General features: G+C 44.2%; 3 protein-coding genes across 3 annotated transcripts; all 3 read right to left on the reverse strand.

Moving 5' to 3' along the window:
• Window positions 1-1384: 1384 nt before the first annotated feature.
• LOC119795395 lies at window positions 1385-9225 on the reverse strand. Its single transcript, XM_038303390.1, has 8 exons — window positions 9075-9225; window positions 8747-8899; window positions 8395-8578; window positions 3308-3481; window positions 2644-2817; window positions 2369-2542; window positions 2130-2180; window positions 1385-2023 (listed from the first exon to the last, which is right to left on the reverse strand). Exons 1-8 carry the CDS (start codon window positions 9223-9225, stop codon window positions 1534-1536), a joined length of 1551 nt encoding a protein of 516 aa, XP_038159318.1. The 3' UTR covers window positions 1385-1533.
• Window positions 9226-11990: 2765 nt separating this feature from the next.
• On the reverse strand, window positions 11991-15558 carry dph3 (diphthamide biosynthesis 3). The gene is made up of 3 exons (XM_038303309.1): window positions 15356-15558; window positions 14862-14936; window positions 11991-12697 (listed from the first exon to the last, which is right to left on the reverse strand). The coding sequence occupies exons 1-3, from the start codon at window positions 15461-15463 to the stop codon at window positions 12629-12631; spliced, it is 252 nt and encodes an 83-aa protein (XP_038159237.1). The 5' UTR covers window positions 15464-15558; the 3' UTR covers window positions 11991-12628.
• A 157-nt stretch (window positions 15559-15715) lies between these two features.
• LOC119795348 (zinc finger protein OZF-like) lies at window positions 15716-23069 on the reverse strand. The gene is made up of 5 exons (XM_038303294.1): window positions 23005-23069; window positions 21716-21848; window positions 21213-21295; window positions 18663-19881; window positions 15716-18034 (listed from the first exon to the last, which is right to left on the reverse strand). Exons 4-5 carry the CDS (start codon window positions 19652-19654, stop codon window positions 17734-17736), a joined length of 1293 nt encoding a protein of 430 aa, XP_038159222.1. The 5' UTR covers window positions 19655-19881; window positions 21213-21295; window positions 21716-21848; window positions 23005-23069; the 3' UTR covers window positions 15716-17733.
• Between the last annotated feature and the right edge of the window lie 210 nt (window positions 23070-23279).

Here is a 23279-nt window from a genome sequence, read left to right on the forward strand (position 1 = left end):
TAACCTTCGATTTAACTCATGTAACTGGAGGCAGTAAAATGCTACGGTTACATGTCTAAAACACCAACAACAGTAGTCTAATGAACTAAATCACTTTAAGCATTTGTTTGTTCTCTAATCTTATCTATGTAATAAAGATGAGTTAAATCTGTTCTTAAGTAATGTTGTAGTAAATGTTCTATTTAGTTTGTATATAATGCAAGTGGTTCATTTTCAAGTTCTGTAAAAACACTACTGTTAGTATTTTAGAAACATAACTTTAGAACTTTTTACTGACTGTCATTAAAACTTCTAGTCAGACATTGTTTCCTGATGTATAACCTCCTCCAGTTGTTGCTGTGGAAGTCAGGGAGGGGACACGGCCCCCTCCCTGACCCACCACAGTGGGAATTCCAGGCTACATCAACCACAGATGGAATTGAACTCAGACTCTGCACCACTGGCGCCTTACGGTCGCAGACAATCCCACTCTGCTATGACACCTGTCACACTTTGGACTTTTCTCCGGGCGCATTTATCTTTTTCTTTCTTCTTCTACAGTCATTAGAAAAGCAGAAGATCAACTTCTGAGGGATTTGAACTCATGAGCTTCTAGTTTCAGAGCCGATGCTTTAACAATCACACCACAGGCCCTGTCACACTTCAACCTCTTCTCGTAGCGGATTTATCTTTTTGATTCAATTCTCACTTTGAAAGCCAATAAACGGACTTAACCTTTATAGGGATTCTATTATTTAATTCTCTGGGATTTCAGAGTTGAACTCAGGATCCTTTGAACTCTAAACCAGCATCTCTTCAGAATGAAACATCTTCCTCTTAACTTTTTTATCTGTGTAAATGGCTTTGGTTGTACTTTAAGGACAGATTCTATATCTGCACTGTGGGGACTATAAATCTCATAGTTTTATTTTTAATTCCTATTTTTTTATATATTATGATTAGATTTTAATATTATGTCCTTTAAATTATTCAAACAATGTGAACAAACATTTTATTTTTAATTAAAACGTGTTTATTTGTCAATGGAACCAAAAAGAAACCGAAGTAAAAACTCAGATTCATCCTTTAACCTTCTGGGATAAAAGTTTGAACCTTAAACCTGTGAAGCATCAGAAAACTGTTTGACTGATTAATTGACATCCTGATTACTTGAAAGGCTGATTAAACCTTAAACCAGCAGGTTTTTAAATAAACTTTCCTGAACAGAGGATTCATAAACAGATAAACACATTAATGCTGAATAACGAGAATTAAACACAATCATCAATCAAAGGTCATTAAGATAAAAAAAGGTCAGTCAGGAACCAAACTAATTAAATTTAAAACCTTAAAACCTTTAAAACAATAATATATTTATAATATATTTATTAAAAAGCTCCTAATTTCAATCTATGGAGAAAAAAACTGTTTCAGAAAACCTGAATGTTGTAACAGCAAAGACGATAAAGCAAGACGTTTGGATCAAACTGATGATGATGATGCTAAAAGCATGAAGGCTTTTCAGCAGGACTGATGGAACGCGTCTCTCCGGGTCTAAACCAAACAGAGAGACACGGAGGAACCCGGCCTGAAGCCGACTCCAAACCCAGGATGCAGAGGTTCAGAGAAGCTGGTGCTGAAGGTGTGGATGTGGATCAACGAGTCTGAGGAGACTCTGTAGAAGGACAGCAGGCCAGCAGGATGGTCCAGATAGACGGCCACTCTGCTGGTGACCGAGGAGGAGGAGGAGGAGGAGATGGAGTTGAGACTAACCGATGTTCCTTTGTTGTTGTGATAGACGGAGTAAATGCCGTCAGAGCAGAAGAGACTCCAGGACTTTTCATTGTATCCCAACTCACAGAGGTCGCTGTCTCCCTTCCTGCCGATTCCTCTGTAAGTCACTGAAACATGAACTCTTCCTTTCCGCTCCACCTCCCAGTAGCAGCGGCCAAACAGAGCGTCTCTGCACAGCAGCTGGCGGCACCAGTCGAACCTGTCCGGATGATCCGAGTAGAGCTGGTCCTCCTCCTCATGCGTCACCTTCCTGTTATCGTGTTCCGGTCAAAAACAAGCCGACAGGAATCTGATGAAAGAAGCAGGAGCTGAGCTTTGATCCTTTAGCCTTATTAATACTAAATAAAAACAAATACTTACACTTCCTTAAACCTGGTTTCAAGTATTGGACTCCAGCAGGCTCCATCCTGAGAACATCAGAGGTAATAAAGCTTTCACACTAAATCTAATAGAAACGCTTTTTTTTTTTTTTGGTTCACAACCAGTTAAACTGAGATTTATGAGGTGATGAAATATCAGTTTAACCATCGTAAGGCTTAAAACACAACAACTCAAGAAAAGACTAAACCGATTTTCACTGCAGCTATTTCTGCACCTGAGAGTCTCCAGTCTGGAACGGCCATCTTCTAATCGAGCCGTCATCAATTTCTCTCCATCTTCTCCTGGATGGTTGTAGCTCAGGTCCAGGTCCCTCAAATGAGACGGGTTGGAGCTCAAAGCAGTGGCCAGAAAAGCACAACCTTCCTCTGTGATCAGACAGCCTGACAGGCTGCAAAATGATTCACTATTAATAGACTTACAGAAACATCCCAGAAATGAAGCATAGAAACAGATTCAGGAGAAGAAAACCGGATGAATTAACCTCCTGACCTCAGAGTCTGCAGTTTGCAGTGTGGACTTGCCAGGCCTGCAGACAGGAGGTTCACCCCCGAGTCGCTGAGGTCATTGTTAGTGAGGTCCAAGTCAGTCAGACGAGAGGACTGGGACCGTAGCACCGAGGACAGATGTTTGCAGCTGGTTCCCGACAGGTTACAAGAGCTCAGCCTGGTTTGACAAGAAATTCATTAAAGTAATTCATTTATGCTCCCAAATAATTCTACTTCTTTATTTAATTGGCCTGGAGTGAAGAGAAGAAGAAAATATTTACTACCAGAAGCAGCATGTTTATTTTGAGGCAGAACCTGATCTCCATTAATGGGAAACAAACCTGATATATTTCAATCAATACTTTATGGAGCCTAAAGGGAAATTCTATTATAGTATAGAAATCTTTTGAGGTTCTAGAGGTTCTTCATCAGGGCATGATCTACAGCTCTCACTGGAGTGGTTCGCAGCCGAGTGTGAAGCGCCCGAAATGAGGATCAGTTCCTCCGAAACCATCGTCCTTAGGGGTAGTCAGTGACACAGACTGGGTTCAAACTGGGTGCAGACTGGCACAGATTAACTTTCCTTGAATATAAAAAGGTTTGGATCCTTAAATGGCACTACCTTACAGCTGTGATAAACTTCAACATAAAAACACTGGATGTCTTACCTCAGAATTTCCAGGGCACAATCTTGACTCTCCAGTCCAGAACATAGGAGGAAAACTCCAGAGTCCTTCAAGTTGTTGTTACTCAGGTTGAGCTCTGTCAAGCTTGATGAGTAGGAGCCAAGAACCGATGACAGTGTCTCACAGCTTCTGTCTGAGAGGTTACAATGGCTCAGGCTGAAAAAGGAATATTGGCCCACTCCACCCTGCAGACAGCCTCCACATTTCAGCAGGAATATTGGCCCACTCCTCCCTGCAGACAGCCTCCACATTTCAGCAGGAATATTGGCCCACTCCTCCCTGCAGACAGCCTCCACATTTCAGCAGGAATATTGGCCCACTCCTCCCTGCAGACAGCCTCCACATTTCAGCAGGGATATTGGCCCACTCCTCCCTGCAGACAGCCTCCACATTTCAGCAGGGATATTGGCCCACTCCTCCCTGCAGACAGCCTCCACATTTCAGCAGGGATATTGGCCCACTCCACCCTGCAGACAGCCTCCACATTTCAGCAGGAATATTGGCCCACTCCTCCCTGCAGACAGCCTCCACATTTCAGCAGGAATATTGGCCCACTCCACCCTGCAGACAGCCTCCACATTTCAGCAGGAATATTGGCCCACTCCTCCCTGCAGACAGCCTCCACATTTCAGCAGGGATATTGGCCCACTCCACCCTGCAGACAGCCTCCACATTTCAGCAGGAATATTGGCCCACTCCTCCCTGCAGACAGCCTCCACATTTCAGCAGGAATATTGGCCCACTCCACCCTGCAGACAGCCTCCACATTTCAGCAGGGATATTGGCCCACTCCACCCTGCAGACAGCCTCCACATTTCAGCAGGAATATTGGCCCACTCCTCCCTGCAGACAGCCTCCACATTTCAGCAGGGATATTGGCCCACTCCTCCCTGCAGACAGCCTCCACATTTCAGCAGGAATATTGGCCCACTCCTCCCTGCAGACAGCCTCCACATTTCAGCAGGGATATTGGCCCACTCCACCCTGCAGACAGCCTCCACATTTCAGCAGGAATATTGGCCCACTCCTCCCTGCAGACAGCCTCCACATTTCAGCAGGAATATTGGCCCACTCCACCCTGCAGACAGCCTCCACATTTCAGCAGGGATATTGGCCCACTCCACCCTGCAGACAGCCTCCACATTTCAGCAGGAATATTGGCCCACTCCACCCTGCAGACAGCCTCCACATTTCAGCAGGAATATTGGCCCACTCCACCCTGCAGACAGCCTCCACATTTCAGCAGGGATATTGGCCCACTCCACCCTGCAGACAGCCTCCACATTTCAGCAGGAATATTGGCCCACTCCACCCTGCAGACAGCCTCCACATTTCAGCAGGGATATTGGCCCACTCCACCCTGCAGACAGCCTCCACATTTCAGCAGGAATATTGGCCCACTCCACCCTGCAGACAGCCTCCACATTTCAGCAGGAATATTGGCCCACTCCTCCCTGCAGACAGCCTCCACATTTCAGCAGGAATATTGGCCCACTCCTCCCTGCAGACAGCCTCCACATTTCAGCAGGAATATTGGCCCACTCCTCCCTGCAGACAGCCTCCACATTTCAGCAGGAATATTGGCCCACTCCTCCCTGCAGACAGCCTCCACATTTCAGCAGGGATATTGGCCCACTCCACCCTGCAGACAGCCTCCACATTTCAGCAGGAATATTGGCCCACTCCACCCTGCAGACAGCCTCCACATTTCAGCAGGAATATTGGCCCACTCCACCCAGCAGACAGCCTCCACATTTCAGCAGGGATATTGGCCCACTCCACCCTGCAGACAGCCTCCACATTTCAGCAGGAATATTGGCCCACTCCACCCTGCAGACAGCCTCCACATTTCAGCAGGAATATTGGCCCACTCCTCCCTGCAGACAGCCTCCACATTTCAGCAGGAATATTGGCCCACTCCACCCTGCAGACAGCCTCCACATTTCAGCAGGGATATTGGCCCACTCCTCCCTGCAGACAGCCTCCACATTTCAGCAGGGATATTGGCCCACTCCTCCCTGCAGACAGCCTCCACATTTCAGCAGGGATATTGGCCCACTCCTCCCTGCAGACAGCCTCCACATTTCAGCAGGGATATTGGCCCACTCCTCCCTGCAGACAGCCTCCACATTTCAGCAGGGATATTGGCCCACTCCACCCTGCAGACAGCCTCCACATTTCAGCAGGAATATTGGCCCACTCCACCCTGCAGACAGCCTCCACATTTCAGCAGGAATATTGGCCCACTCCTCCCTGCAGACAGCCTCCACATTTCAGCAGGAATATTGGCCCACTCCTCCATGCAGACAGCCTCCACATTTCAGCAGGAATATTGGCCCACTCCTCCCTGCAGACAGCCTCCACATTTCAGCAGGAATATTGGCCCACTCCACCCTGCAGACAGCCTCCACATTTCAGCAGGAATATTGGCCCACTCCTCCCTGCAGACAGCCTCCACATTTCAGCAGGAATATTGGCCCACTCCACCCTGCAGACAGCCTCCACATTTCAGCAGGGATATTGGCCCACTCCACCCTGCAGACAGCCTCCACATTTCAGCAGGAATATTGGCCCACTCCACCCTGCAGACAGCCTCCACATTTCAGCAGGAATATTGGCCCACTCCTCCCTGCAGACAGCCTCCACATTTCAGCAGGAATATTGGCCCACTCCTCCCTGCAGACAGCCTCCACATTTCAGCAGGAATATTGGCCCACTCCTCCCTGCAGACAGCCTCCACATTTCAGCAGGGATATTGGCCCACTCCACCCTGCAGACAGCCTCCACATTTCAGCAGGAATATTGGCCCACTCCACCCTGCAGACAGCCTCCACATTTCAGCAGGAATATTGGCCCACTCCACCCAGCAGACAGCCTCCACATTTCAGCAGGGATATTGGCCCACTCCACCCTGCAGACAGCCTCCACATTTCAGCAGGAATATTGGCCCACTCCTCCCTGCAGACAGCCTCCACATTTCAGCAGGAATATTGGCCCACTCCTCCCTGCAGACAGCCTCCACATTTCAGCAGGAATATTGGCCCACTCCTCCCTGCAGACAGCCTCCACATTTCAGCAGGAATATTGGCCCACTCCTCCCTGCAGACAGCCTCCACATTTCAGCAGGGATATTGGCCCACTCCACCCTGCAGACAGCCTCCACATTTCAGCAGGAATATTGGCCCACTCCTCCCTGCAGACAGCCTCCACATTTCAGCAGGAATATTGGCCCACTCCACCCAGCAGACAGCCTCCACATTTCAGCAGGGATATTGGCCCACTCCACCCTGCAGACAGCCTCCACATTTCAGCAGGAATATTGGCCCACTCCTCCCTGCAGACAGCCTCCACATTTCAGCAGGAATATTGGCCCACTCCACCCAGCAGACAGCCTCCACATTTCAGCAGGGATATTGGCCCACTCCACCCAGCAGACAGCCTCCACATTTCAGCAGGGATATTGGCCCACTCCACCCTGCAGACAGCCTCCACATTTCAGCAGGGATATTGGCCCACTCCACCCAGCAGACAGCCTCCACATTTCAGCAGGGATATTGGCCCACTCCTCCCTGCAGACAGCCTCCACATTTCAGCAGGAATATTGGCCCACTCCACCCTGCAGACAGCCTCCACATTTCAGCAGGGATATTGGCCCACTCCTCCCTGCAGACAGCCTCCACATTTCAGCAGGAATATTGGCCCACTCCACCCTGCAGACAGCCTCCACATTTCAGCAGGGATATTGGCCCACTCCTCCCTGCAGACAGCCTCCACATTTCAGCAGGAATATTGGCCCACTCCTCCCTGCAGACAGCCTCCACATTTCAGCAGGAATATTGGCCCACTCCTCCCTGCAGACAGCCTCCACATTTCAGCAGGAATATTGGCCCACTCCTCCATGCAGACAGCCTCCACATTTTCAGCAGGAATATTGGCCCACTCCACCCTGCAGACAGCCTCCACATTTCGGCAGGAATATTGGCCCACTCCTCCCTGCAGACAGCCTCCACATTTCAGCAGGAATATTGGCCCACTCCACCCTGCAGACAGCCTCCAAATTTCAGCAGGGATATTGGCCCACTCCACCCTGCAGACAGCCTCCACATTTCAGCAGGGATATTGGCCCACTCCACCCTGCAGACAGCCTCCACATTTCAGCAGGGATATTGGCCCACTCCTCCCTGCAGACAGCCTCCACATTTCAGCAGGGATATTGGCCCACTCCACCCTGCAGACAGCCTCCACATTTCGGCAGGGATATTGGCCCACTCCTCCCTGCAGACAGCCTCCACATTTCGGCAGGGATATTGGCCCACTCCTCCCTGCAGACAGCCTCCACATTTCAGCAGGAATATTGGCCCACTCCTCCCTGCAGACAGCCTCCACATTTCAGCAGGGATATTGGCCCACTCCTCCCTGCAGACAGCCTCCACATTTCGGCAGGGATATTGGCCCACTCCACCCTGCAGACAGCCTCCACATTTCAGCAGGGATATTGGCCCACTCCACCCTGCAGACAGCCTCCACATTTCAGCAGGGATATTGGCCCACTCCTCCCTGCAGACAGCCTCCACATTTCAGCAGGGATATTGGCCCACTCCACCCTGCAGACAGCCTCCACATTTCGGCAGGGATATTGGCCCACTCCTCCCTGCAGACAGCCTCCACATTTCGGCAGGGATATTGGCCTACTCCTCCCTGCAGACAGCCTCCACATTTCGGCAGGGATATTGGCCCACTCCTCCCTGCAGACAGCCTCCACATTTCAGCAGGGATATTGGCCCACTCCTCCCTGCAGACAGCCTCCACATTTCAGCAGGAATATTGGCCCACTCCTCCCTGCAGACAGCCTCCACATTTCGGCAGGGATATTGGCCCACTCCACCCTGCAGACAGCCTCCACATTTCAGCAGGGATATTGGCCCACTCCTCCCTGCAGACAGCCTCCACATTTCAGCAGGAATATTGGCCCACTCCACCCTGCAGACAGCCTCCACATTTCAGCAGGAATATTGGCCCACTCCTCCCTGCAGACAGCCTCCAAATCATTCTGGTTCCCAGGTTGTTGCCTGACAACTGGAATTTTAAGCTCCCTCCAAAGACTTTTAACTGGATTCAGGTGTGGAGACTGGCTAGGCCACTCCAGAACCTTGATGTGCTTCTTCTTCAGCCACTCTGTTGTTGCCATGGCGATGTGCTTCGGGTGGTTGTGGTACTGAAACACCCATCCTCCACCCATCTTCAGCTCTCTCACTGAGGGAAGGAGATGTTGGTCCAGAATTCCACCATACATGGCCCCGTCCATCCTCCCCTCAATACCATGGAGTTGTCCCGTCCCCTTGGCTGAAAAGCACCCCCAAAGCATGATGTTGCCACCACCATGCTTGACGGTGGGGATGGTGTTCTTTGGGTCGTACTTGCTGTTCTTTGCCCTCCAAACACGACGAGTTGAGATTTTGGTCTGATCTGACCGCATCACCTTCTTCCAGGCCTCTTCTGAGTCGTCCAGGTGGTGAATGGCGACCTTCATGCGGGCCTGTACATGTTTCTTCTTGAGCAGGGGGACGTTGCGTGCTGCAGGATTTCAATCCATGACGGCGTAGTGTGTTACCAACCGTTTCTTTGTAACTGTGGTCCCAGCTGCCTTCAGTTGATTCATCAGGTCCCCCCTTATGGTTTTGGGATGATCCCTCTCATTGGCATGATCAGGGACACCCCACCAGGCCAGATCCTGTGTGGAGGCCCAGACCGAGGGAGGTTGCTTCTTCCATTTCCTGATAACTGCACCAGTTGATCTTTTCTCTCCAAGTTGTTTCCGATTCTCTTGTAGCCCATCCCAGCCTGGTGCAGATCAACATGTTGTCCCTGATGTCCGTAGAAAGCTCTTTGGTCTCGCCCATGGTGGTGATGTTGGATGATGGGTGTTAACAGGTGTCTTTTATACAGGTAACGAGGTGAGGCAGGTGTATTTGATGTAGATAATTGGTTGGGATTGGGGCTGTGTCTGAAAGAAAGACTAACTGGTTGGTAGGAGCCAGAATGCTTGCTGTTTGGTAGGGGGTCAAATACTTGTTTTTCCTCATCAGATGGTTTCAGTTTTAATAAATTCATATGATGAGAATTTCTAGAATTTTCTTTGGGATTCTGTCTCTCACTGTTAGAATGTACAGATGATTAAAATTATAGATGGTTGCATTCTTTGGAAGTGGGCAAACCTGCAAAATCTTTGATGATGCTGACGTGATTTGTTGGCGCCATCTTGGGGAGGTCAGCATAATGTTTTAGCAGGAACAAAATCAATTTTAATCAACTTTAACTTTCTGAATATTGAACTAATTTATAGGGCTTTATTTTAGCTGAAAGCAAAGTATTTATAATATTCTTAGTGGGATTAATAGGAATAGAATATTCTAATAGGATGGATGCATGTTGCAAAGCGCAGCCACTCAGACAAGATACTTTTATTACTATATACAGAAAAATATTTTGACGCACATCTCTGTCTCTATTTATATATATGTGTGTGTGGCATATACCCGTATTTTCACGACTATAAGGTGCACTTAAACGTCTTTTTTTTCCCTCAAAATGTGCGGTGCGCCCTATGGTGCGGTGCGCCCTATGTGTGTTGTAACTGCGACTTTTGAGACCACCTCATTGAGGAGATGATGAAAGAGTGGCTGAATGTCAGGAGACCAGGTGTTTTTTTTCCCACTCATCACCATTAATCTGTAACTCCATGCGTGCCCATCTCACAGCTGATGTGAAAAACATGGGGAAACAAATTAACGCTGTGCTCGCTGTTCAACCACTCGACATCGGTGTGAACCGGACCCAGCAGGTGCAGCAGAAGCAGCGAGTTTACATGCAAAGTCAATGGTTGACGCGCGGATAGGTGCAGCAAAAGGTCCCGCAGCACGTTTTGAGCCGCAGGTGCAGCACGTCGGGATCCTTTAAGCATCTGATGCACCGCCAACGCACTGCTGCTGCTCCAGATGGAAAATTTTAAGCTTTGCTGCTGGGCGCGCCGCATCAACCAATCAGAGAAGCTGATCTGGGAGCTGACAGCGAGACAGACAGAGCGCTCTGATGAAAGAGGAGATGATGAAAGCGTGGCTGAGGGAGGTGTAGCCTATGTGAGGAGAACAGGTGTTTTTTTCCACCCATCACCATCGCTGCGTGCCCATCTCACAGCCGATGTGAAAAAAAAGGTGAATCAATGAACGCTGTGCTCGCCGTTATCCCGGGGGGTCTGACTAAGGAACTTCAACCGCTCGACATCGGTGTGAAGCGGCCGTTCAAAGTAAGGCTGCGAGCGGCGTGGGAGCGATGGATGACAGACGGAGACCACAGTTTCAGGATAAGTGGAAGGCAGCGCCGGGCAAGTTACGCCACCGTTAGCGGATGGATTGTAGATGCTTGGACTAACGTGTCTGCTGGCTCTGTTGTTCGAGCTTTCACAAAAGCCGGCATTATTTCTGAGGAGCCACGCTGCACGGAAAGTGACTGACAGCGAAGAAGGGGAAACTGGCATGTCTGATTTAGCGCAGCTGTTTAATTCAGAAACAGAGGATGATGACTTTGATAGGTTTGATTAATACTTTGTAATAAATACATGAATAAAGCACAATCATACTCAGTTTTGCTCCCGCTCTATTTTTCTACCTGAAAACTTAATTCAACAGCAGCCTCTGGGCGCGTCTCCTCCTCTTCACCGCGGCGGCTGGCAGGTGTTTTTCATCTAAATAATTTAAACTGCAGGCACCAGGATACCGGCAATAAAAGCAAACATATTCTGTCGGCGGGTTTCAGGATTTTAAGTTAATATAGGAGTGATCACAGCAGTCTGTCATCTGCGATGTGTCTGTCTCACGGCCAGCTGCCAGGTTTGATTAATACTTTGTAATAAATACATGAATAAAGCACAGTCATACTCAGTTTTGCTCCCGCTGTATTTTTAAATACGCAGTAGAGGTATTTAAAGGTAGTAGAGGACATGTACCTGTATATAAAAAACGCGCCCTATAGTCCGGTGCGCCTTATGTGTGTGTTAAATACAGAAATGGGACACATAACTGAGACTGCGCCTTTTAGTACGGTGCGCCTTATGGTCGTGAAAATACGGTATATGTTTAGTTTGCAAACTAAATATTTAACAAGGTTTTTATAAATGAATGAATGACATAGTGAAAAAATGAAATTTTTTGCTTTAAACTCGCTAAATAACCATAAATATTTCTGTCTGATTAACTTTACAAACGGCGCCACATATATAGGAGCCATTTTCAGTTAAATCTTAGAATTGAGTTTGTTATTTAGAATAGATTTTTGGTCAGTTATTAACCTAATTTAGCTTTAGATGAGGGTGTTTCACAGTATCAGTAGGGAGGTCATGTGGAGCTCATTATAGTAGCTGGTTAGTTGGAAAATTTAGATTTCTCTCTCGTATATTTAGTGATGCGATTTATCCAGTGAAAAATGTTTTTACTCACTTTGTTTCACCAGAAAATGTCTGAGTGGTGATTTTATTCCCACGACAAACCAAATAGTTTCTAAAGGTTTGTTAAAATGGGAAATTTGTTTTAAAAATTGATGCTGCAGTTCTTTCTTTCACCAAAAGAGGGAGACAAATCACCTGTAACAGGAAGGGGAGCAAAGAACAGAACAGAATAGAAAATCCCTTTATTTTCCCACAATGGGACAGAATTAGGGTCACTTTATTATTTTTTGTAACTTATTTTCCATCATAACAGAATAAAAATTAACTGTTTTGTAGAATAAAGTCAAAATATTCCAGATAAAGTTTGAATCCATGTGGAAGAAAACGCTGCGATGCTTCCAGGCGGTTAGGAAGGCGTCAGGATCGACTCACAGGATGTTTCTATGTTTTATCACAATAAATAACAAACAAGTATAAAAATATAGGCTCTTATTATGACCTGAATTTCTTAAGTTCAAAGATATTAACCTTTAAAAAGCTGTTATTTTGTGTAATGATGGGAAAAAGTTTCTGAATATGAAGAAATCTGATTTATTAGCTGAACTAAAAGTGGAAAAAGAAGCTGATAAAATGTTAAAAATGAACAATAATGATATTTATTATCTAAAAAGCATCACAGCGGTGAAATTATCCAAAGATCGGCTCCCAGTCTCTAAAAGCTCAGATCAAAGTTCTGTTGTGGGTAATCCTGTGTTCCTCCTTCAGGTGCTGCAGCTGCTCCTCCTGCTGCTCCTCCTGCTGCTCCTCTGAGAGGAGAACCGCCGCAGCCTGGCGTCGGCGCCGCCGATGGAAGCGACCCGGGTTCAGGACTGGACGCGCTGCAGTTTGGGTTCAGATGGAGCCTCGATGGTTTCGCCCGCCATGAAAAGCTCCTGCAGGTTTCAGGAAGACGTTCGTTTCATCAGAACTTTCCTCAAAGATCACAGAAGATTCTAGAACTTTTATAAACAGAATCTCATCTCAAGGCACGTCATTATCTAACGCCATCTATAAATCCAGATCTATTGATGATGTCAGCAGAGGCGGAGCCAGAAAACGTTTCTAGCTCGGGGTGGATCCAGGCTGACCTCACAATCAATGAGCAAAACATCCATATTTTCTAATTAAAGACAGAATAAACGTTCCTACAGATCTGCTAAGAAATAGAGCCGTATATTTAAACATCTAGATAAAAGGTATAGATCAGCTGGTCCCAATAAAGGAAATCAACCAGTAAAGGTCCATTTTTAATTCGAATCTGTTACTTTAAACAGAATTTAACCCTGAAATAAGTTACATTTCTATGCATCCATGTTATAAAGTGGATTTTTATATAAAAATAAAATAAAAATAGAAAGTTTTTCCATTTTAAAGTTTAAATTGTTCCCAGGTCCCGCCTGCGACCCAGGGTCGGCATTTTGAACCTTCAGCTCATGTTGATACGAGTCATTCTATGTCTGCATATCTACAGAAAGCTCCTCCTTCCAATGACAGCGAGCGCGCCGAGCTTAATGGATGAAATAAATGATTTAATATAAAATAATAGGATTGTGTGTGCCATTAAATGTGAAAAAATCATAAAAATATGATATTTCTTCATCAATTTATCAATTATTCATCTAAAAACAGATTTAAAAATGTTTTTGTGAATAAATGTGAAATAATAAAAAGTGGAAATACGGAACAAAGAAACACTTTCAATAAACACAAAGACAAAATAACGAATTAAAGAAATGTTAAACAGAATAAATGAGTTAATAACCAATCAGCATAAAGGCAAGAAGAGAATAAAAAACTAAACTGGAAGTTAAAATCTATATTTTTAGATTAATAATTGATCAATTGACAAAAACATAAATTATTTTTTTCTTATATTTAATGGCACAAAAGTTCATATAATTAGTTACTTTTTCAAGCAATTTTATATTATTAAGTCATTTATTTCTGAATGTATTTAGAATTAAGGCAGGATTGGTCCTCCGTATCGGTCGGTCGGTCGGTCGGTCGGTGGAAATCAAGGAACTTTAAGAGATATGAAAAATTTTAATGTTTTGATTATTTCACTTTATAGTATCATTACCGTACGGAAGACGATTAAGGCCACTAAAAAAAAAAAAAAAAAGATGAAATGATTTTTAAAGTTTAATTCGGTATGTGAGAAAAAAGTCAGAATTCAGACTTTAATCTCAGAATTCAGACTTTAATCTCAGAATTGTGGATCTTAATGTAGATGGTCTCCATGAAGGCAGAGATGTGGAGAACTCAGCTTCAGTTGTTTGGGAGAAACAGGAACACATTGGTGGAAAATGACCCAATTATGCAACTTTCTCCGTCCCTGAGGGTCCCTGCTGATGCTGTTTGATTAATGGAAGAGCAGAAGGTGATTAAAACAAGAGAGCTAGTCTCTAAAACAGACATGGCTACGGCTGGATGCTAACATGTTTGTTAGCTGTCAGAATTCAGTCGGAATTCTGAGAAAAAGTCAGAAATCTGCTATTTTTCCTCATATAATACTGAGATAAAAAATTTGTAAAAATCGGTTAACTTATTTTTTTTGTGTGGCCCTAATCCTCTTCCATAGTGCTGCCACCGTCTGACTTAAGGCTGATTTATACTGTGAAACCAGGTCGTCTGCGTATGCGTCGCAGTGAACAAAAAGCCACCCCCTCCCTGCAGACGCTGCGCAGACAGGAGGCCGGCTCGTTTTGTTTTTATGACCAAAAATGCGGAAAACGACTCGTGACCATGAACTCGTTTGACCAGCTAGCTGAGCGAGAGCCTTTCTCCACCTGGATCCCCGCTATTTTTGGCCCTCATGTTCCTCCATCATCAGACTAAACTCGCCCCCACTTCCTCCCCGCCTCGGCCGTATCTAGATCCACAGCATATAGAACAGACCACGCTGTAATAATGAGCATAAATCAAAAACGTCTGCATCAATCTTACTGCTGCAGGAGGAGAACCAGGCCTTTAGAGGGGAAATAATGGTAGGGGGTGGCCAATGATTGGCTGAGGGTGGCCATGGCCCTCATCTAGCCCCGCCCCTTGCAGACTGACCTTATCATAGATGACTTTAACGATGAGCGAGCAGCTGGGGCAGGTGGCCACCTCCTCTCCGTTCTCCAGGTCTTCCTGAAAACACAAACTGGGATTAAAATGTTTTATAAATAATAACTGATTTATTCTGAAAGGAATGACCCTTCAGTATAAAAGCCCAGAAAAACACTACTTCCTGTTTACATTTAAGAGAAATATTAGTTCATTTACACCTGATGGGACAAACAGAAAAGTTAAAGGTAGTAAAAAAAGAAAGTAGTTAAACCAAAATATGAAACTTAAATGAGGCTAATAAAGGATTACACAAGCAGCAGGATGGAGGTACAGAACTTCTAAATATGAGCTTAAATAATTAAACAGACCGAGCCGAAATCAGCCGAACATCTGCGACATTAATAAAATAACATTAATCTGTCAGTGGATCAGTTTCTGGTTCCTACAGGAAGGTTTAACAGGAATCCAGCAGAATTCAGCCGCGGTTCGGCGGGTCCCACCTTAGTGATGCAGAAACGGTCCCCGCAGGGACACGGGAAGTAGAAAGCCTCCGTTTCCTCATCGAACTCAAAGTCTTCAATCTCCACCTCATCATGAAACACCGACATGTTTCACCATCGGCCGGTTTATTAGCAGCAGCTGGACACGCTGATCACCGGCCCGCACCGCGGCGCACGCTGATTGCGTCATCAGCACGGGACGTGACTCATCAAGACGGACCCAGTTAAAATAAAAAATAAAAAACCGACAGTTTTTATTTTTATACACTTTAGTAGAAAATTCTTTACAATAAAAAAATAAATAAACCGACAGAGTTTTTATTTTTATACACTTTATTAGAAAATTCTTTATAATAAAAAATAAATAAGCATAATTTCCAGTGAACAGTCGCCAGAAGAGGATTAGAGTCACTAGAAAAATTTAAAAATTAACAGATTTTTTTTATTTAATTTCAGTTTAATATGGGAACAAAGTCACATTTTTGACTTTAATCTCAGAATTAAAGCTTCTTTCCAGAACTCAGCAGCATCTTCAGCTTTTGGTCTAAAAACAGGAAAACTAAACATTCCGATTTTTAAGCAAATGAAGGATGAATTTTTTTTTAATTTCTATTGTTTCTAAAAAAGATTTTTTATTAAATCCAAATAAAAACGTGACTAATTCAAGAGTTTCTCATTTGAAGCTTCTCTCATTACAGATTTAATAATAATACATTTTATTTTAAAGGCACCTATCTGGACCCTCCAGGCCACCGTACCAAAGATAAAAACACAAAAGCAGAAGCAAAGTCAAAAAACAAAATAAAACCATAAAAAATAAAAAGGCTGGGAAATTATTAAAGAGTAAAGAGTTTTAAACAGATGAGTTTTTATTTGCAGGATGTCACCAGCAGGTGGCGACAAACCTTCTCTCCATTAAAACCAACAGATTGATGGGAAATAATGAATATTGACCTTAAAGCGATGGAAGATCTTAATGGATCTCTAGCTAATGACCCAATATTCACTTTATTTTATAAAACATAGAGCAGACCAACAATAAAACAACAAATCATTAATAAAATAACAATAAAAAACAATCTTATGGATTAAATACCTTCAGTATCCTATAAAACATCGCTTCTTTATTGTTTACATCTTGAACAAATAAGAGAAAAGAGATCCAGAGCAATTCTTCCAGCTGATTGGCTACCTGCCTCCATGGTGAGTTTTTTAGCCAATCACAGGAGCAGCAGCAGCTTCAAAGTTAACTGATAAATCAAACTCTTCCTAAATCTGTTGCTAGGAAACAGCCGTCAGTGTTTATGGATCCGAAAGTGATCTGGGAAGGTGGAGGCTGGTCGCTCTGAGGAGCCCAGAGTTGGTTTAAAAATAAATAAACGCTGCAGGTTGGTGGAGGTGAGATGGGAAAGGAGAGATAGAGGAGTTAAAAGGAGGAGAAAGGTGGTTAGAGAATTAAGGGAATAAAGGGGAATTAGCAGAATGCAGTTTAGATGAAGAAAGAGTTTTATTGAAGGAAGGTTGACAGAAAAATAAATAAAAATAGCATTTATTGTAGGCGCTAAGCCGACGCTTAAAGGAGTGTTTTTAAAGCGGAACCTTATGGCTGATGCGCCTTTGCTGGGATGAGGCGGTGAACAGGAGACGCAAATAACAGTAGAGACTCATTTTATTCATAGCGTCCGTCATTAACGGCTCAGAGCCGATCAGAGCCGATCAGAGCCGATTAGAGTCAATCAGAGCCAATCAGAGCCAATCAGAGCCGATCAGAGCCAATCAGAGCCAATCAGAGCCGATTAGAGCCAATCAGAGCCGATCAGAGCCAATCAGAGCCAATCAGAGCCGATCAGAGCCAATCAGAGCCAATCAGAGCCAATCAGAGCCGATCAGAGCCAATCAGAGCCAATCAGAGCCAATCAGAGCCAATCAGAGCCAATCAGAGCCGATCAGAGCCAATCAGAAGGCAGAGAAAATCAGGATCAAGGAAAAGTTTTTGGGCCTCAAAGAAGTTAATTAGGAATAAATAGTTAGAAGGTTGGAGATGGAGGGAAGAACAGGAGAATCTGGAACATAAAAGATATTAATAATAAATAGTAATTTTGGGGAACCGGTGCCACACAGGAGGTCTTACACAGGGTGGAGATCGCCCCCCCTCAGTGAAGAGGTGAGGGCAGGGAGGGGGCCGGTGTGGGGGCAGTCAGACCGGGTGAAGCTGTTTATCTCATCCTGGCCGCCTGAAGCTCTGCAGGAAGCGTGAACGTTTCAGGACACCAAGGCTCTGGGTCTGAAGCCGCTGCTCTACAGCCTCAGGGTGGAAATACTTTACAAACCGGCCAGAAGTTCTTCTTCTCTGTGGATTTTAACGTGTTGCTAATATGTCAACTAAGGGTAACTTTTTTTCCTCCAAGTTTCTCAGCAGAATAATGAATTTCCATGTGTCTGTTAAAATATGACGTTGATGCGCATCTTTTCCCACAAATATCACAACGAAGCGGGTTTTCTCCGTGGTGAATTATTTTGTGTGTCTTTAAATATGAATCGAAGGTAAATCCTTTTCCGCAAGCATCACAAACAAATGGTTTTTCTTCACTGTGAATTCTTTTGTGCATTTTTAAATATGCACTGGAGCTAAATGCTTTTCCACAAGCATCACAAACAAAAACATTTCCTCCATTATGACTTAGGCCCCGTCCACACGAAGACGAACCCTGGCCTAAACGCACAAATTTTTCACCAAACCAGCCTCTCATCCACACGAAGCCGGCGTTTCGGGGGTCTGTAAACGATCATTTTTTTATTCACCCTTCAGAGTGGGAAGATTCTGAAACGCCGTTTTCGCGTTTCCATGTTTACACCCTAACCGCATTTTTTTTTTTACACGCATGCGTCATAGCGTCGCCTCTAAACACGCAAGCGCGACACATCACAACAACAATGGCGCCGTTGCTGCTAATGCTACTCACCCTGCTGTCGGGCTGGTCGGGCTTACAACAGAATCTTCTTCTTCTGGAATATCTCCAGGAAGAACAGAGCAATATCGACCACATAGTTCAGCACCTGAATTTGACTTAACCACGAAAATAGACCCGCAGGGCAACCATGTATAAATATTAGTGCGCATGCCCTACATTTCGTCGCTTATTTTTGCTTTGGCACCACAGCGCCACTTACAGGCCTGGCATACATTTTGCAGCGTTTTCATGCATTCGTGTGGACGCTCACATTTATTTTACGTCTCCGTCTTTACGGCAAACGTTTTGGAAAATATCAGCGTTTCGTGTTCGTTTTGACTTCGTGTGGACGGGGCCTTAGTTTGTGAGTGTTTAAGTTTGACGTGGTGGTAAATCCCTTTCCACAGGCATCACAAACAAAGGGTTTCTCTCCTGTATGGGTTCTCATGTGTCTGATTAAAGCACACTGTGTGATAAATCCTTTTCCACAAACATCACAGTCAAAGGGTTTTACTCCACTGTGAATTTGTTTATGAATATTTAAATTTCCTTTGGAGTTAAATCTTTTCCCACATGTATCACAACCGTAAGCTTTTTCTTTTGAGTGGATTCTTTTGTGTCTTTTTAATTCAGACTTTGAGGAACATCCTCTACCACAACAATCACAGACAAAGGGTTTCTCTTCAGTGTGGATTTTTCTGTGGCTGTTTAAATTGGACTTGGTGATGAATCCTTTCCCACAATTATCACAAATAAAGGGTTTCTCTCCTGTGTGGACTTTCTGGTGTCTGTTTAATTCAGACTTTGAGTAACAACTTTTACCACAAGTGTCGCAACTGAAAGGTTTCTCTCCAGTATGGACTTTCATGTGTCTTTTTAAAATTGAATTGGTGATAAACTTTTTTCCACAAGTATCGCATTCGAAGGGTTTCTCTCCTGTGTGGTTTCTCATGTGCATGTCTAAAGAATGTTTTCTAGTGAATCTAATTTCACAAACAGTACAATCGAATAACTTCTCCCCCGTGTTCATGTTAGCATCACTACAGTTTAGCTGTTTAGTATTTTTCTTTAGTGATTCTTCTTCTTTCCTCTCTGTGAACCATTTCTCATCGATGGAACGTCCTGAAGTCATGGATCTCGGCGTAGAACGACTCAGAATAGATCTGTTAGCATCTTGTTTCCCAGATTTGCTGACAGTGTTTGTGTCTGCCTCAGGAACTCTGCTCTCTTCCCGATCCTCCTCGCTATCCTCGGTTTCAGAATCTTCTCCACGCTCTCCAGAGCCTCCGTGACTCTTTAGATCCGTCTTCCTGCTGGTCTCCGCTGTTCCAGAGTCCTCCTCTTTCATTTCTACCTTTATATGTTCGGCCGAAGCTCTGATTGGAAAATCTGCGTCTTCAGTTTTGTGCGGATGAAGCTGAAAGAACAGAGGTTTCTCTTCCTCCTCCTCAGTTTTCACGGGAACAGAAGGAAAGCTGCTATCATGCGTCTCCTCCTCCTCCTTCACACTCAGCTGTTCCTCCTTGATGCGGTGGAGCTCCTGCTGGTCGGCATCAGGAGCCTCTTCTTTAACATCTGCAGGCAGCAGTGAAAACATCACATCCGTTATGAACAACCTTACAGTGTCTCTGTCAGTAGATCAATCTGGTTACATTAAAACATCTTCTGATTATTATTCCCTTTGAGCTTATTTGATTTTCTGTTTTACACCTTGTTTTTTTTTTTCTCTACCTGCCAGAGAATAAAGCATTTTGTGTTTATTTATCATAGAAAGACCAAATGACCAATAAATAAGAAGAAAAAGACAAATATCAGTTCTACAGGAGAGCAGGTATAAAATCAGAGGCACATAAAGAAAGAAGAGAATCCTCATTTCAACTGAAAGATCCAGGATGTTTCCTACGTGGCTAACAAAGTGTGATTCCTCATCACCCTGCAAACCACATTCAGGAAACTATACACCGTCTGTCCAGCAGGTGGCAGAAATGAGAACACAGAACTGCTTTTCTCTGAGCAGCTTAAAGGAAGGAGCAGAAGAATTTATTAGTCAACCTGCATCTGGTCAACGTTTAAACTAACTAGTAAAACTGATCAGCAGTTATTCTCTAGTATAACCATAACCAGGTAAAGCTCCGGGATCTAAAGCACAAACGGAAGAAAGGATTTCAGTCAAAATATTATTCATTAACTTTATAATCATTAGCATATCTATGAATATGATCATTTCTTCAATGATCATTATTATGGCAGCAGGTCGTCGCTCAGGAATGCAGAGGAAGAGAAGAAGAATCTGCGGCTGAAGTTTCTTTCGGTTGTAGATAGAATTTTTTTAACGGGTCCGATTAACGAGCGTCTGATTGATGAGCTCTAGAGGCTGAAGCTCTGGAAGGATGAAGGTTTCAGATTCCCATGGCTGCTTCCTCACTAATACCGACTCCTTTCTAAGGATCTAAGTTAGAAAGAATGAAAAGCAGAATCTTTATGCTGCTCTTTACATTTTCAATCTGGTGTTTAAGGCTAAACAACAAATGAAAGGATTGTTGGAAGTTTCGCCAATAAAGGTCGTTATTGATGGATGCTGTGAGAGCGATGAATCGGCGGCCATCATGCACAGCTCTGTAGCTTAAAATCAGATTTTAAACCTTTTATTTGATCCAGATCAAAGCTTTTCTGCCACATCAGGTCTCTGGGAGTCAGAATTAGGATTTTAACGAGGCGGATCTAACGCTGTGCGTCGGGTATACAGGCGTACCAGAAACAGGGAGTTCAAAGGTTCCTGCTTTTAGCGTCTATAAGAACAAGATATTAAAAACATTTATTTTTCAGGGCGTTAAAATGTTTCTAATGAATGAATCATAATAAAGGCGATAAAGTCCCACCTTCTTAAAATGTTAAACAATCCTTACTGATGGCGGCAGCAGCTGTTAGCGTCCCGCTATCAGGCTCCTCCTCCTGCTGCTCCACATCTGCTCTCCAGATGTTCTCTCCTCTGCTTTAACAAAGATTCAAATGAAACAAACCTGATTATAATAAAATGTTTCCACATTTCCTGAGTTTATTCACTCATTAAACTAAAATCAGCGTCTCTAACTTTCCCTGCAGGAAAAGAAACGTTATTAATGTTAATGTTTGTTATAAAGTTCATTAATCATTAAAAGCTAATTGAGACGATCTGTTTAAACTCAGCCAACATTCCCACATTTAGCCCTAAATTCATTTTCAGCTAACTTTCCTCATCTGTCCAAACATATCAAGGATAAATCCTAATCTGACCTTTAGTGGTTTATATTCCATTGGTCACAGAAGGAGCATCATTAAAGCTGATTAAACTGAACACAGAGACCTTTCAGCTGCTCCCTGACACCTCCTCTACAATAAGAAAGGAGGAAGGAGGAGCAAACATCCAAACCTGATGGCTGCTGTAGAACCTGCGCCATCTTTCAGTGTCTCCTCCTCTCCTGGTTCTCCTGCTTCCCTCCAGCTCCTCAGTTCAGCCTCCAGCTGCTGCACTTCTTTCCAGAGCTCAGCAGCATCTGCAGCTTCTAGACTGACAACAAAACAGGAGGAAGAAGATGAGAGACGGACAGGAGGAGGAGGAGGAGGAGGAGGAGAAGGAGCGACAGCCAGTGATGTCTTTAGTGTTTCTGCTGCAGATGTAAATATTTCTATAATAGGAATAAAATCAGTTGAGAAAAGCTGATGGTTCAAATATGAAATGATGAAAAGTCAGAACTGAAAATGTAATGAAAGGGAAACCATTAGGCTGTGATCGTTGAGGGAATGTTAGATCTTTACCACACAGATTAGAGCAGCTCTAAGTACTGAGAAGATCCCAACCAGAACTGGTTCTGCAAAAAGGAACAAACATAAAAGTGTTTATGAGCCAAATTAGGATTTCACTAAACATTTCAGCAAACAGCTACAGAAATAACAATTAACCAAAATCCCAGCAATCCTCATAGAAACACTGCTGGATCAGCAGCAATAACAGAAGCCATGCAGCTTCAAATACAGCAACTCTAGGCAGCAGCAGCATTAGCTAAACTACTATTAGCAACAAATGCTAACCGGAGCTAGCAATCACAGCAGCTAACCAGAACAGCAGGAAACAGAGAAATATGGCGCAAATTACTGATTCACACTACAACTATATTAATGCAGAACATGTAAGGAGTAAAGTAATATCTAAAAGGATCTTACTTTATTTATTACGCACACAAATATCCACCATGAAGAAATAAAGATTCAATGCGCGTCACACTGATAGCGGTCCGGGCGGAAACAAGAAACTAAATTAGGTTCTCCCTCAGTCTTTCTAACAAGCTGAAACTATTATCTGAACATTTGTGACGCCAACAAAAGCATCAAAGAGAAAAGGAGGAGCCAATTATTTTATTTATTAATAATTAAAAATGTTCCTTTGTTTTTCTGCATAATCTAGCTAAGTTTATTTTACTTCATTGTTTGATATCCGTTATGAGATTATGTTGTTTGGTTATTTAGTCATGTTCCTTTGTTTTTGGTTTAATTAATTTAGGTGAATTATTTTATATAAATAGGCAGTCAATGGAAGGACAGGCATGCATCTGGGCAGGCATACGGTTTTTAACCAGCGGAAGAGAAACATGGAGGAAATGTTTGTGTTTTTTTTTTTTGCTTGCCTGAAAAAAAATAAACTGAGAAAATTTAATGATTTACCTGAAAGATTTTCTTTTAACAGCGTAAAATTAGTCCATCGCGCCTCAGCTGTTTTAGAGCCGTCAAAGCTGGAAAACAACGAGAAGAAACATGGAAATATTAACAGATGGATCTGACAGGTCTCTACCTGCTAACGGGTCTCTACCCGCGGCTAACGGGTCTCTACCTGCTAACGGGTCTCTACCCGCGGCTAACGGGTCTCTACCTGCTAACGGGTCTCTACCCGCGGCTAACGGGTCTCTACCTGCTAACGGGTCTCTACCTGCTAACGGGTC

The sequence above is a fragment of the Cyprinodon tularosa genome, unplaced genomic scaffold (assembly GCF_016077235.1).
Source record: "Cyprinodon tularosa strain WSP-4 unplaced genomic scaffold, ASM1607723v1 ctg1135, whole genome shotgun sequence".
Lineage (NCBI taxonomy): Eukaryota > Metazoa > Chordata > Actinopteri > Cyprinodontiformes > Cyprinodontidae > Cyprinodon > Cyprinodon tularosa.